This window comes from Hemiscyllium ocellatum, chromosome 19 (genome assembly GCF_020745735.1).
Source record: "Hemiscyllium ocellatum isolate sHemOce1 chromosome 19, sHemOce1.pat.X.cur, whole genome shotgun sequence".
NCBI lineage: Eukaryota > Metazoa > Chordata > Chondrichthyes > Orectolobiformes > Hemiscylliidae > Hemiscyllium > Hemiscyllium ocellatum.
The window spans coordinates 25,997,791-26,012,085 of record NC_083419.1 but is presented as its reverse complement, the minus strand read 5'-3'; the positions used below and the strand labels follow the sequence as shown (position 1 = coordinate 26,012,085).

The window sequence follows — 14,295 nt, the reverse complement described above, 5'->3', positions numbered from 1 at the left end:
AGGCTTTTACCCCTGCTCAAACCTTTCCTAAGTAGTTCCATGAGAGGATAATTACTGTAAGAAATTACTTCTGAAAATTTTGTTTACTTCGAGTGTACAGTGTCATTGCAATTATTATCACAAATTATTTTTCTGTATTCTTGACTCCAGTTGTCATTTACTTTGGCCTATTTTATTCTGAGATTTTCAAAGAAAAGCATCGACTGGTTTAAATTAAATAATAACTTGGTAAGTCTTCCTTTGCATTTTTTGCGTTTTAACACTTTTTGTGCTTTTCTATTTTCTCCTTAATTTCAGTCTGTGATGAAAATTTGTGTCGTCCTCCTGACAAGATCTGTACAGATGGAACTAAACTAGTGAAGAAACCTGTTTCAGGAATCTGCTGTCCTGATTGGCAATGTGGTAACTATGAATCATTTCTTATCTTCTTGCACTCTTTCATAGGATGTAGGATGTGTTGAATAAGGCAGCATTTGCTGCCTGCCCCTAAGATGACCCTGAGAAGACAGTGGTGAGTTTGCTTGTAAATGTCCGAATGCACAACTTAGGAGTAAGAGGAGGCCATTCAACCCCCTGAGCCTGCTCTGTCATTCAATAAGATCATCTGATTGTGACCTCAACTGTCCATTCCCACTTAGTTCTGATACCATTTAACTCACTTGCTATCCAAGAATCTATCCACCTGTGTCCTCAAGAAAAAAAATAATGAACCCACTTCCACCAAACTTTGGGAAAAAGGTTCCAAATATTCATGAGTCTCTGAGAGAAAAAAAAAATCTCTTCATCTCTGACTTAAATAGAAGCCCTGTTCTTTTTAAGCTGCGCCCCGCTATTCTGGTCTCCCTACAAAGGCCAACATCCTTTCAGCATCCACTCTGTCAAGATTCTTCAGGACCTCAGTAAGATTGCCACATTATTCTAAACTCCAGTGGATGTAGGCCCAATCTGTTCAGCCATTTTTCATCAGTTAGCTCATGCATTCAGCTATCAGTTGTGGAATGTCTCTCATCTGCTTCTAATCCATTTGTATCCTTTCTGAAATAATGAGATCAAACTGCTTACAGTACTCCCGATGAGGACTCACCAATGCCAAAACAACAATAACAAAGTTTCCCTACTTTTATATTCCATTCCCTTTGTCTTCTTGAAATGTTACAGTCCATTTATATATATGAAATTATATATCACTAAAAACAATGTTTGAACAGATCAGAACTCCCCATTAATTTAGAGTTTGTTTTATTTTACAGCCTGCAACTGTGAGAACAGTACTGTTGTTTCATGTCAGGTGGTAAGTACACTTAGTATTGGAACCTAGCATTTTGTAACCAATAATCAGGTATGCATCTGGAATGTGGCTCAAAACATAGGGCAGAAAGGGTAGCTAACATGTCCCCTTTTAGTATGATTTCAAATCTTAAAAAGATGAAATTTGCAACAGGTATAATGTAAGTGCTGAAAGTCTCTAACCATTTCCATGAATGTGTTTACTAGTTCCCATGGTTATTAACTTATGGTAAATATGAAATTAATCTTATTATTCAGAATGGAGTATTGTTGTATATATTCACTGATAACAGAAGACCAGCACTTTAAAACAAAATCTTGTCCAGTGGTCAAGTTGATAAAGTTCCAATATTTGACAAATTGATGTTTCCGTTGATCTGCTGCCTCTCTTTTGTCAATTTTCTTCACACACCCATGAGAACCAACTAAACTGTTCATGCCATTATGTATTGGCCTTTAGCTATAGAGGTATAAGGATAGCATGCACATCTCTGTTGTTCCTCCTGGCACTGTATGTGACACTGATTTGAAATGTAGCACTGCTGCTAGATTTAAAATCAGTGGAAATATTTCCTGTTTAAATGCTGAACATTTGTACTGTAGTAGCCTGTACTCATGAGAAGGCTATAAAATGAACGTAGGCCTACCTAGTTACTGGGTAGCACCAAAGATCACATTCAATAGTATTCCACCACAAGCTGTAGAACTGAAAAGTTACATATTGACATTAGTTCTTCTGCATGGTTGACCTCAGTGTGGCTTTCTGGTGATTGATGGAGATTAGCTTAAGCTTTTATTTAGAGGCAAATCTAATTGATGAAAGACAGTTCAATTACACCACAATTCTTGGTTTCAGTGACGTTAAATACAGGATCCTTGCAACTTTTCACGTCAATGTTCAGCGACATTGATGCAATGCGATATAACTGCACTTTTAAATACATGTTTTTGTGAAACAATAGATTCTGTTTACATTTAGTATAGGTACCTGATGAACAATTTTCACGTTTTAATTGTTCAAAAAGTACTTAAATATTCGCGGAGATCAGTTGTGGTTTTTCAAGTGACATTTGGCACATAGAATGTTAGGGAAAGGCTTTGTTTTTTATTTTAATTCATTCAGAGTGTGTGGACATTGCTGGTTATGCCAGCATTAATTGCCCATCCCTATTTGCCCTTCAGAAGGGGATGGTGAACTGCCTTCTTGGATTGCAGTAATCCACTTGGCATAGTGCCCAAATTGCTGTTAGTGAGGGAGTTACAGGATTTTGACTCAGTGACACGAAAGAAACAGCAATATATTACCAGGTGAGGATGGTGAGTGACTTGGAGGGGAACTTGCAGGTAATGGTGTTGCGCTTGTCCTTCTAAATGGTTGTGGTTGTGGGTTTAGAAGGTGCTGAATAAAGAACCTTGGTGAATTTTTGCAATGCGCCTTGTAGGTGATATAGACTGATGCTATTCAGCATCAGTGGTGGAGGGAGTGAATGTCTGTTGATGTGGTAGAAATCAGATCGGCTGTTTTGTCTTGGATGATGTCAAGCATTTTGAGTGTTGTTGGAGCTGTACTTATCCAGAAAAGTTGCGAATATACCATCACTCTTCTGACCTGTCATGTAAGCTGTGGACAGGCTTTGAGAAGTCAGGAGGGTGTTACTTGCTGCAGGATTGCTAGTCTTTGAGCTGCTCTTGAAGCCATAGTTTTTATAAGGTTATTTCAGTTCAATTTCAGATCAATGTTAACCACCTGAAAGTGGGAAATTCAGTAAAGTTAATGTTATTGAATATCAAGGGTGGTGGTTAGACATTTTTGGGACTTGTGTGACTTAAATATTATTTGAAACTTGACAGCACAAACCTGGATGTTATCCACAGGGACACTGATATAGCTCAAGAGAGACTATTTAATGAATGAAGGTTTCTTTTCATTCTTATATACTTTGCAATCTACCATTTGGCACAAGTAAACAATATGAAATGACCATAAACAACACTAAACAGTTACAGAGTCAGTCTCTCACAGATAGGCTGGGCCACTCGACAGTTAAGATAAATGATTTCCATTGTAAGACTGAGAAAGTCCTAAAGTGCCTGTGTCCAGTGACTGTATCCCTTGAGAATACAAACAGGTTCCACTTAAGGTAATTATCTCTCTATAACATTAACAAGTTTATACTTTTACTTGCGTGATTGTGGTTATTTTTATATGTGTAGCTAAATATTTGTGCAGTTCTGATTTGAGCTTACATTCATTATATCCTTAAAAAAAATCAACAAAAGGTCACCTGACACCAACCTCCCAGCTTGCTGTGTACCTATGTATCTCTTATGTACATCTATCTGGTTGTCTAATTAACTTCTGTAGCTATTGGGTACCCACGATTGTTAATAACTAGAATACAGCCTGACTACTGAATGTATTCCCAGGCTGTATGTTTCACCAAATTCAGCAATCTTTATTTTCAACTGGTATTTTATTGTTTGGTTGCAGTAGTTGGTCTGTTATTTGTTGTAATGATTTTTGTTGAATTTTTTTTAATGTTATAGAGCTTGTCTGTAACCTTTTGAATAATTTACAATTTAACTAATTACTTTTTATGTTCAAACAAAAATTCAGGGAGAAGTTCTAACAGAGGACCTTGACTTTCAAAATATTTGTGGCTGTACCCGCTTTATCTGCAGTGAGTTCCTTGTCTTGTAGCTTTACCTTGTTACTTCTTGGTTAATTTCTTCTAGTAATAAGCTTTAGTTGAATTGCGAATGCGCCAAATGCCTTCTTCAGCACCCTGTCTACCTGTGACTTCACATTCAAGGAATTATGATTCTGCACCCCTAGGTCTCTTTGTTCAGCTACACTCCCCAGGGTTTTATTGTTAACTGTATAAGTACTACCTTGATTTTCCTTACCAAAATGCAACACTTCTCATTTATCAAAATTAAACTCCATCTGCCACTTCTAGGTTTATTGGCTCAATTGAACAAGGTTCCGTTGTACTCTGAGATTATCTTCTTCCATGTCCACCACCCCATCATTTTTGCGGTCATCTGCAAATTTATTAACCATACCTCCTAGATTCACATCCGTATCCAATTTTATACAAATGATAAAAAGCAGAGGATCCAGAACAAACCCTTGTAGCACACTGCTAATCACAGGTCTCCAGTTTCAAAATCAATTCTCCACCACCACGCTTTGTCTCCTACTTTCAAGTCAATTTTGTATCCAATTGGCCAGCTCTCCCTGGATCCCAGTTGACATGCAGAACCTTGTCAAACGCCTTGCTGAAATACATATAGATGACGTCTACCACTCTGCCTTCGCCAATTGTCTTTGTCGCTTCTTCAAAAAAACTCAATCAAGTTAGTGAGACATGATTATCCACCACAAAACCTTGCCTTTCCAAATGCATGCAAATCCTGTCCTTCAGAATCCCCTCCAATAATTTACTCGCCTCTAACATCAGGCTCATTGGTCTACAGTTTGTGGCTTTCCCTTACCATATTTCTTTAATAATGACACCATATTAGCCAACCTCCAGCCTTCCGGCACCTCACCTATGGCTGTTAATAGTACAAATATCTCAGCAAGGGACCCAGCAATTTTTTCCCTACCTTATTACAAAGTTCTTGGAAGCACCTGATCAGGTCATGGGGATTTACCTACCTTTAGACATTTTAAGACCTCCAGCACCTTTTTTTTGTAAAATGAATTATTTTCAAGATGTCGCTATTTATTTCCTCAAGTTCCTTCACTTCCATGTCCTTCTCCACCATAAAAACTGACATGAAATATTTGTTTAGTATCTCACACATCTCCTTTGTTTCCACACATAGATGGTAATGTTGATCTTTCAGGGTCCCTCTCCACTCCCTGGTTACTCTTTTTCCCTTAAAATATTTGCAGAGTTTCTTTGAATTGTCCTTAGCTCTATTTATCAAAGCTAACTCATGTCCCCATTTTGCCCTCCTGATTTCCCTTTTAAATCAGTCTCCTCCTGTCCTTAAACTCCTTGAGGGATTCACTCAATCCAAGCTGTCTGTACCTGACATTTGCCCCAGTTTTCTTTCTTCACCAGAGCCGGAATTTCTGTAGTCATTCAACATTGTCTACACCTTTTACACTAATGGGAACAAATGTCTCTGAACCCTCAATTTTAGAGGCCTCCCACTTCCCAACCATCCCTTTTTCAATCAACTTCATTTAATCAGTCATACTATCAGCCTCTAGCTCCCCCCCCCTCCCCCACCCCCACAACATCCTCATTATCACAAAATAAACAAAGAACTGCAGATGCTGGAGATCTGAAACAAACAAAAATATAAATTGCTGGAGAAACTCAGCAGGTCTGGCAGCACCTATGGAAGGAAACAGAGTCAACACCCCAAGACTCCAATAAAACCATAACGGACACATTTAAAACTTAGATTGGGCTTAGATTTGAAATTTCTAACACACTAAGCTCCTATCTGACCAAACCACAATTCCATCCATTTTGGATGGTAAAATTGGCCATAATGTTCCAAATTAATTAAACATGAACATAATATTCTGCCAATTGAGAATAAAAATCTAAAAAGATATCTTTAACTTTATTCCCCAGAATGAGACTAAACAGAGGGACATCTTTGCTACAATTGGCAATGTGGTGATGCTTTAGAACATAGAACATAGAACAGTACAGGGCAGTACAGGCCTTTTGGCCCTCGATATTGTGCCAGCCTTTTATCCCACTCTAAGATGCAGCCCTTTTGGTACAAATGGAAGCATTTCCTTCCTTAAGTCTTCTCTGCACTGCAGCAAGTGATTGAAGAGCTGGGACATTGGGACCCAGTGGAATTGGGGCCATTCTGATTGCCTCCCTCTGAAGTTAATATCTGTTGGATGGCCAAAGAATTTCAGCTGTTTTATCTCCTCTCAAGCGAGGACTATTTATTTCCCTGCATTTCACAATGACTCTCATACTGTGAGCTTTTTAGTTGAGTTTTGTACTCAAATGGTTTAGATGGCAGGTTTGCAATGCAGCATGATGTCAACAGCATGAGTTCAATTCCTAATTCTGAAGAGGTCACAGTGAATTCCCTGACATCTTAACTTCATCCTTTTGCCTGGGATGTGATGATGCTCGATTTAAATTCATCACCAGTCAACTCCCTCAAATGAGAGAGCAGTCGGTAGTCCTTTGGGTGATGGTGACTTTCACTTTCAAGTTGTATTGTGAGTTCTCTTTTTTTAAGTAGGATACTGAGAAAGAAGATTTGTATTGGTCTGTATAGTCTATAATTAAGTACCAGAGCTGTAAAGCAAGTGTGTTAGTATAGCTTCAATTATCTATTAACTGAAATTTTGAAACAAACTCCAGCAAGCACAGTCCAGTTATGCCATCATTGTAAAATGTGAAATATAGATTTACATCACCATTTATTATTAGATACTTTCGATATAAATTAAGCCATTAAGAAATATTTGCAGTTAAAGAGACAAGTACATCGTATATTGTCTTGAAATAATTTGATGTACTGTGCATTGTCTCTGGAAACTTAACCTTTTCAAATAAATTTGACTCCAACAGTTTGACTTTTTTGCGTATTATTAAATCCAAACATTATAAATAGCAATCTGGTAAATCCTTACTTTTTAAAAAATTGGGTTAATGTTTAGAATAATAATAGTAATCAAGGTATCTTATCTGAATAATTCTGATGATAAATAAATGGATTTATTAAGATAAATACATAACATAAAAAATTGTTTCAGAAAAGGCTGATGTCTGCGTATTCCAACGTGTCACTGCATTGAAACCAGGTCAGTCCCTGGTTCAGCGCCTCGAGGATGACCAATGTTACATTGCAAATTGTTTGCAGAACACAGATCCTGTTGCAGAGTCTCCTTTACTGCAAGTGTCTCTGGTTAGCTGTTCGGCAAAATGTGAATCTGTAAGTACATATTCATAGTTATTTAAGTTTATTAACTGCAAAACTATACACTGCTGGAAAATTGTGTTGCATAAGATCTTCAATCAGTTACTATGTTTTGATATATTGAAAAAAATTACTAAATGCTCCATGTATAAGCCCCTCTAATCTACCTTCCAAACTATATGCTGTATGACTTTTGCTCTGCAGCTTTATATTTCTTTGATTTCTCTACAGCGTTTGATCTAGTCAGCTATACTATTTTTCGCTGAAATCTCTTTCCAGTTGCCCAACTGTGCGTAAAAGTGTCATTTCTTAGTTCCATTCCACCTAACCAGAGCCAGATAATCTCCATTAACCATTCTTCCCAACTCCACACCATCATCTCTACAATCCCCGGTGGTTTGTGACTGACTCTGTCTTCCTTCTTTGTTGACTGACCCTTGTGAACTTTCACATGTCTACCAATGATATATAGTTCTCCATTAAGAGTCATGACCTATTTCCTGCCTCAGTGTTGTCAGTTTCTTATTTGATCAATATCCAACTTTAGATGAGTTATTTCAGTTATTCCAGTTGAATTTTGGGAAAGAACATTAGTCAACCATATGGCTTACTACTATCAATTAATCATGCTTGTATTGACAATAGCTTTATATTCCTGATTTATCTATTAACTACCATCATAGGATTTGAATTCATACTTAGAATGTTGCTTGGGCATCTTGAAATATGGGCTGTATTTTGCACACTGTTTGGAATTTTTCCACCAGAAGACATCTAAGGACAGTTTTCAAGATGATTCAAGCACAAATTAATTTCTCTTATCTGAAATTTGTAATCTGACAATTGGGAAAAAAAAAGCCATGAGCTGAATTTCCCAGATCTTAAACAGTGTGGACAATGAAAGTCAGTTGGGAAAATATGGCAAGATTGGAAAACTTAGCTCCTCAACATCGGGGAAAAAGTGTCTGACTTTGCAACCAAAGTTTGAATCATGAGATGAGCATTTCACGAGTGCACAAATAATTAACATGTCATTAGTACCAAATCTCATCTGATTTATATGCAGGTTCCCATTCTCCCTCATGGCAGAAAAAAACTAGTGACAGTTCCCAACACGAAGGTCAGAGTGGCTACCTTGCAACTCCAGCTTGTCGTTTGTTCCTTCAGGCCACCATCATGGATAGCAGTATCTAATATCTTGGCACATGCTCCATGGGCAGTGACCACTTGCACCTCCAATCCATGGAAGTTGGCATCACAAATGCACTAGCCTCGCCACATCCAGATAGCATATATCTGACTCACTTAGAAAATACTTTTCCAATTCATTACTGCACTTTGGAGCAGACTGGCACCTGTCTGTAATGCTGCTGCCAGGACACTTTGTACTGAAGGACAGACATTCATATCATGGATTGGACCAGAGTACATCTCAAGGATCCTTACTTACTTTCTTGGTGTTCAACCAGCTTGAACCCTCTCGGCTCCTCACAGTACCTTTGCCATGCCATTCCTCACCTGATGTTTGTGCTTTGATGCCTCATTCAGAACTTGAAGGCTCACTGAACTACTATGTTGATTTGAGATTTAGTGCATACACAAAGTCAGGTAGTTGGCATGGTTGTCAGCAGTGATCAGTCAAAGGGGTGGATATATTGATGTACAGCACAAATGCCATATCAACATCACATCTAAAACCTATGCTCACAACTTACACAGAAAACATAGTGAGTGTAAAAGACATCTGTAATCATAGTACCCAGCATGAAGGGCATGCAGTGTACAGCTGTGTGGGGATGTGCATTCTGGATATAAGCAACCTGGATCATGTTATTGGTCAATTTAAATTGAACGTGGTAATCTCTGTGATGCAGAAGAAAGTCTCATATGTTGGCCACAATTCAAAAAGACAATCCAAGACCCCATATGGTGCATAAGGGCATGAAGCTGATTTCCTCTCACCTTGAATTGTAAGTCTCTGCCAACAGGCTCTCATATGCAATCCAATCTTGCTTGGGTGATATGGATGGTGGGGCGAGGAGAAAAGGTTTCAGTAATCCTATTGCACTTATAATAGAATCCCTACAGTATGGAAACAGGCCCTTTTTCCCAACAAGTCCACACCAGCCCTCCGAACAGTAGCCCATCCAGACCCATTCCCCTACCCTATTATCCTAAATTTACCCCTGACTAATGTACCTAACCTACCCATCCTTGAACACTATGGGCAATGTAGCTTGGCCAATTCACCTAACCTTCACATCTTTGGATTGTGGGAGGAAACCAGAGCACCTGAAGGAAACCCACACAGACTCAAGGAGAATGTGCAAACTCCACACAGACAGCCCCCCGAGGCTGGAATCAAACCCAGATCCCTGGCGCTGTAAGGCAGCAGTGCTAACCACTGAGCTGCCGTGCCGCCAAGTAATTAATGATCTTCTCGAGTATTTGTGTCAATGGTTTGTGCTGCATTCATCAGAATATGGTCTCCTCAGTCAGAAGTCCATGAAGAGACATTCCCAAGCCCAACTGGTTTTCCCACAATATGGAGGACTATGTCAAGTTGCTATGTTTGGGTGATGGAACTGCTGACTGCTCACATAACTAAGAAACTGCTCTGTTTCTAATATTCCCACATGGTTCATTGGTATTGTGATCAATGTATCCAGTTGCAGCAGGGGTTATCATCACTGTGGCCGCGGTGCTATGGAGGTGCGGTGAATTTGAGGAAGTACGGATGTGCCAGCAAGTTCAGGATCAGCTGTAACATCCAGTGGAGGCCGATTGGTCTCCACAGAGACTGGACCTCAGAAGTCTGCGTGTGACAAGATAACTTAGAGGGAGTGTAGAATGGGGCCCAATCACTGATCAATGCCATTGCTGGTGAGGAACCTATGGACTGAAAGGATGGGTGGCCATCTTATTCCAGATGTTGTCAACATGAAGGTTCAATTAAATTTTTATGCAATTAGTCACTTGCAAAAATTCACAAGGGACTCTTGATCTACAAAGGTAGTGAGCCTGTTACTGATGTAATTTGTGCCAGATCACATTGCTTCATCTGCTTTCAATGTGATAAGGTAAGTGTTGTATTCCAGGCAATAGGCTTTGTCAATATAGCTGGCTTCCCCCAGGTGTAGGCCACTGTAAACATGATATAACATAACGCAACTGATTTCATCTACTGAAAGGATTTCTGTTTCATCAGTGTACAAATCATCAGTACCACACCTGAGGTTTGTATCATGTATTCTGGAATCTGCCATGAGGTCTATATTCTTGAGAACTGTTAGATTCCTGCTTCATTCTAAAGGCTGGATGCCTACCAAGGATGGTTAATGGGAAGCAAGAGCTACCCAATGCAACTGTGGTTGATGACTGTATTACACAATTCCATGAGTGTACAAGAAATGTAGCCCATTATTTTACCAGTAAAAAATGAGGTCTGCAGATGCTGGAGATCACAGCTGCAAATGTGTTGCTGGTCAAAGCACAGCAGGCCAGGCAGCATCTCAGGAATAGAGAATTCGACGTTTCGAGCATAAGCCCTTCATCAGGAATAAAGACCATTGTACAGCAGAAAATAGGACTGGTGAAGATGAGTTTTCAATGCTTGGATCCACCTGGAGGCTTTATGCAATACAAAGTGCACTGCGTAAGTCTAGCAAAGCTGTGCTCTGCACAACTGGTTCAGGCAAATAGGAGGCCGAAAAGCTAGGAGAGAGACAACAGTCTTCTGAGGAGGAAGATGAGGCTATTGAGAAGGAGAAGCATCACCTTCAACATGATAGAGTAGTACTGCATCGTACACAACAAAGCAGATGGCACTTAATTGGCACCAGGTACCAGTGGATGCGAGCTGGGTACATTGTGCGTGCATTGAATGTAATTTTATTTTCTGAAAAAACAAAGCAGTCCTGAATTTTTTTTCCAAGAACAAAATGCAGGTTTCTTTTCCTCTGCTATTGTTCCATAAAAGTTAATGTTTTCAACTATTTCAAGGCTTTCCATCATGCAATGGTTTCACTTTGAATAATGAGAGTATGTTATGCTATGCTGGGCGTAAGTGAAAGAGTAGAAAATGTGTTGCTGGAAAAGTGCAGCAGGTCAGGCAGCATCCAAGGAACAGGAAATTCAGCGTTTCCGGCATAAGCCCTTCATCAGGAAGTGAAAGAGTAGACAGGATTCCAAGGTAGCATGGTGCTAAGGGAAGGTAGTCTGTGAAGCTCAAATCTTGTAACTGTAATTACAATGATGGTCAATAAGACAGATTATAACAATACATAACAAAATAACAATACATTTATTAATGGGAGCTTGTGTTTGCAATGAAGTGTCAGCTATTCCTCCAATATCTTCAAAAGCTTTTAATTTTTGTTCCCCTCCCACTATGTGCAATGTGAAGGACAGCTCGTGACTGATAGCCTTGACCTGGGTTCATGACTGACCTTGAAATAGAGTGCTGGCAGGAGTTCTGGGAGATACCCACAGTGGAGAGTACTTCCACCATTTCTGACTGCATGATGGCATGAGTGTGGTACTATATTGTTGATTTTTGATAAAATTCTGCTCTAGATGTCAGACAGCTTCTCCTTCTCTGCAGAAAAATAAGGTATTGGGTGGTTTTTCAAGTAAATGACAGAAACGTCTCTTGCATCCTGGAGCACTATGCCACCTCTTCTCAAGAAGGTGACTGAATTAAATGACAATCAGGCATTTTACTGGGCAGCTGACCTTGGGGGGTTGGTGATGATTCGCCACGGCACATTCGCCGCCGCCGCTTAGCCACTGCTGGTTCATCACTGGCGTTTCTCCACTGGGGTCGTCTCACCTCTGGAAACTATTCGCCTCCAGATTGTTTCCCCTCCCGCCTGTTTTTTCATACTTCTCAGTCCCCTTTATTTATACAAGTACATACTACTTGTATAAATATAAAAAAAGGTAAATAAATATAATTTTATTGGTTTATATATAAAAATGAGTTACAAACTTTAACCAGAAAAAGGAAATATATTTTAAAAATCTTTATAGTGGCAGTAAAATTAAACAATAAAATTTCAGTTCATTTGCTAGATATGCGCTATTCCCCTAAGATATTCCAAACAATCTCTTTCGCCATATTCAACAATTTTTTTTTATTCTATCATCTGCGTCTCGATACTTTTTTAGCTTTATTTGTAGTGGGTAACCCGCTATCAGCTGTTCCATTTATAAACCACGCCCCTTTTGCACTTTCATTAACTTTCCAATACATTTTCATATGGCTGGGTGGTGACCTCCGAGTTCAAAAGCAATTCTCCGATGAGCGGCTTCAGCGTGATTGTTTGTGCGATCTTCATAGTTTATTGTTGTCTCATAGACCGACCACATATCATGTGGAAACAAAGGTGTCCTTAGGCTACTGCCACGTCTATTGTAGAGTCCAGTATAATTGCATTCAAATCAATCTAGTATTGGTTGTAGTTCTTGAAGCAAAAAATCTGCGAGTGCTTCTATGTAATTATCAAGGTTACCAAGTGGCACAAAAGCCAAAGCAATTATCATTTTTGCTTTTAAAGCATAATCAGGATCGGTGTTGTACTGACAAGTTGCTCCAACTGCAGCAATATGTGGGTGGCACAGTGGTTAGCACTGCTGTCTCACAGCGCCAGAGACCCGGGTTTGATTCCCGACTCAGGTGACTGACTGTGTGGAGTTTGCACGTTCTCCCCGTGTCTGCATGGGTTTCCTCTGGGTGCTCCGGTTTCCTCCCACAGTCCAAAGATGTGCGGGTCAGGCGAATTGGCCATGCTAAATTGCCCGTAGTGTTAGATTAGATTACTTACAGTGTGGAAACTGTGGACCAACAAGTCCACACCGACCCGCCGAAGCACAACCCACCCATACCCCTACATTTACCCCTTATCTAACACTACGGGCAATTTAGCATGACCCGCCCATCTTTGGACTGTGGGAGGAAACCCACGCAGACACGGGGAGAACGTGCAAACTCCACACAGTCAGTCACCTGAGTCGGGAATTGAACCCGGGCCTCTGGTGCTGTGAGGCTGCAGTGCTAACCACTGTGCGACCGTGCCACCCAAAGGGGTAAATGTAGGGGTATGGGTGGGTTGCGCTTCAGCAGGTCGGTGTGGACTTGTTGGGCCAAAGGGCCTGTTTCCACACTGTAAGTAATCTAATCTATGTCTATTCATACTTTGCGCCAAATGAAAGAAACAGCCCCTAATTCTAACTTCAGGAAAACATTCTCTCATAGCACTGATAGCTGCCTGCTCAAAGTCACAATGGATATACTGTGGTCTGGGATTAGGTACCAAGGACTTCACCATTTCAAACATGCATACATACGTTGAACGCTGCTTATTTGGTAGAAGTATATACAATATTGGATGAACCCCATCAAATCTTTTTGCTAAAATACCTGCGAGAATAAAATAGGGGCTATGTTGAACGTATCATCCACAAACCAGGTGGATTCTGCTAAATTATGTATCCAAGATTCCCTACCAAATATGATTATTCGATTACTTCCTTGACCACTATCCGCCAAAATAAATTTTGCTTCTGCTCCATTATCTGGCTTATATACTTTGTAACTAATTGGAATCACAAAATTATGTATCAAACCATCGTGGTAAACTTCTTATTTCCACGTTTACTAATAATATGTTTCCATACTAAAAATTCCTGTTCCAAAAACCAAAATTACGGTGGTGAGCTGGCGAATCGTCTTCAGTTGCCAATGGGCAGTGGTGAATTATCCTCGGCAGTGAAAGGGCAGTGGCTCATCGGCAGTGGCAAATGGTCCCATCCCGGACATTGGGAGCTACCAGCTCTTCATTGCTCAGCTGTGCCACAAAAAATAATTCTGATCATTTTTGTGTACTAGTTATTTATTAACTTCAGTGTTTAGCTTTGTCAAACTAAAAACCCGATAAAGTAAACTATTAATTCCAATCAACATGATTTAGGAAAACACTGAAATATAACAGTTTCTTTATATAAAGAATTGGTGTCATTTTCTTTTGGCTTTGTCAACCCTGTAATTTTTTTACGATTAAACTTTTATGGTCTATTACATTAATCAAC

At 39.6% G+C, this 14,295-nt stretch overlaps 1 protein-coding gene across 1 annotated transcript in view; it reads left to right on the top strand.

The window, feature by feature from the left end:
- Positions 1-14,295, top strand: part of otogl (otogelin-like) — a 206,216-nt gene that overhangs the window by 177,294 nt on the left and 14,627 nt on the right. The window contains exons 45-48 of the mRNA XM_060840058.1: positions 298-402; positions 1,251-1,291; positions 3,905-3,968; positions 7,043-7,221. Coding sequence (XP_060696041.1) covers positions 298-402; positions 1,251-1,291; positions 3,905-3,968; positions 7,043-7,221 — 389 coding nt within the window. The remainder of the gene's footprint in view (positions 1-297; positions 403-1,250; positions 1,292-3,904; positions 3,969-7,042; positions 7,222-14,295) is intronic.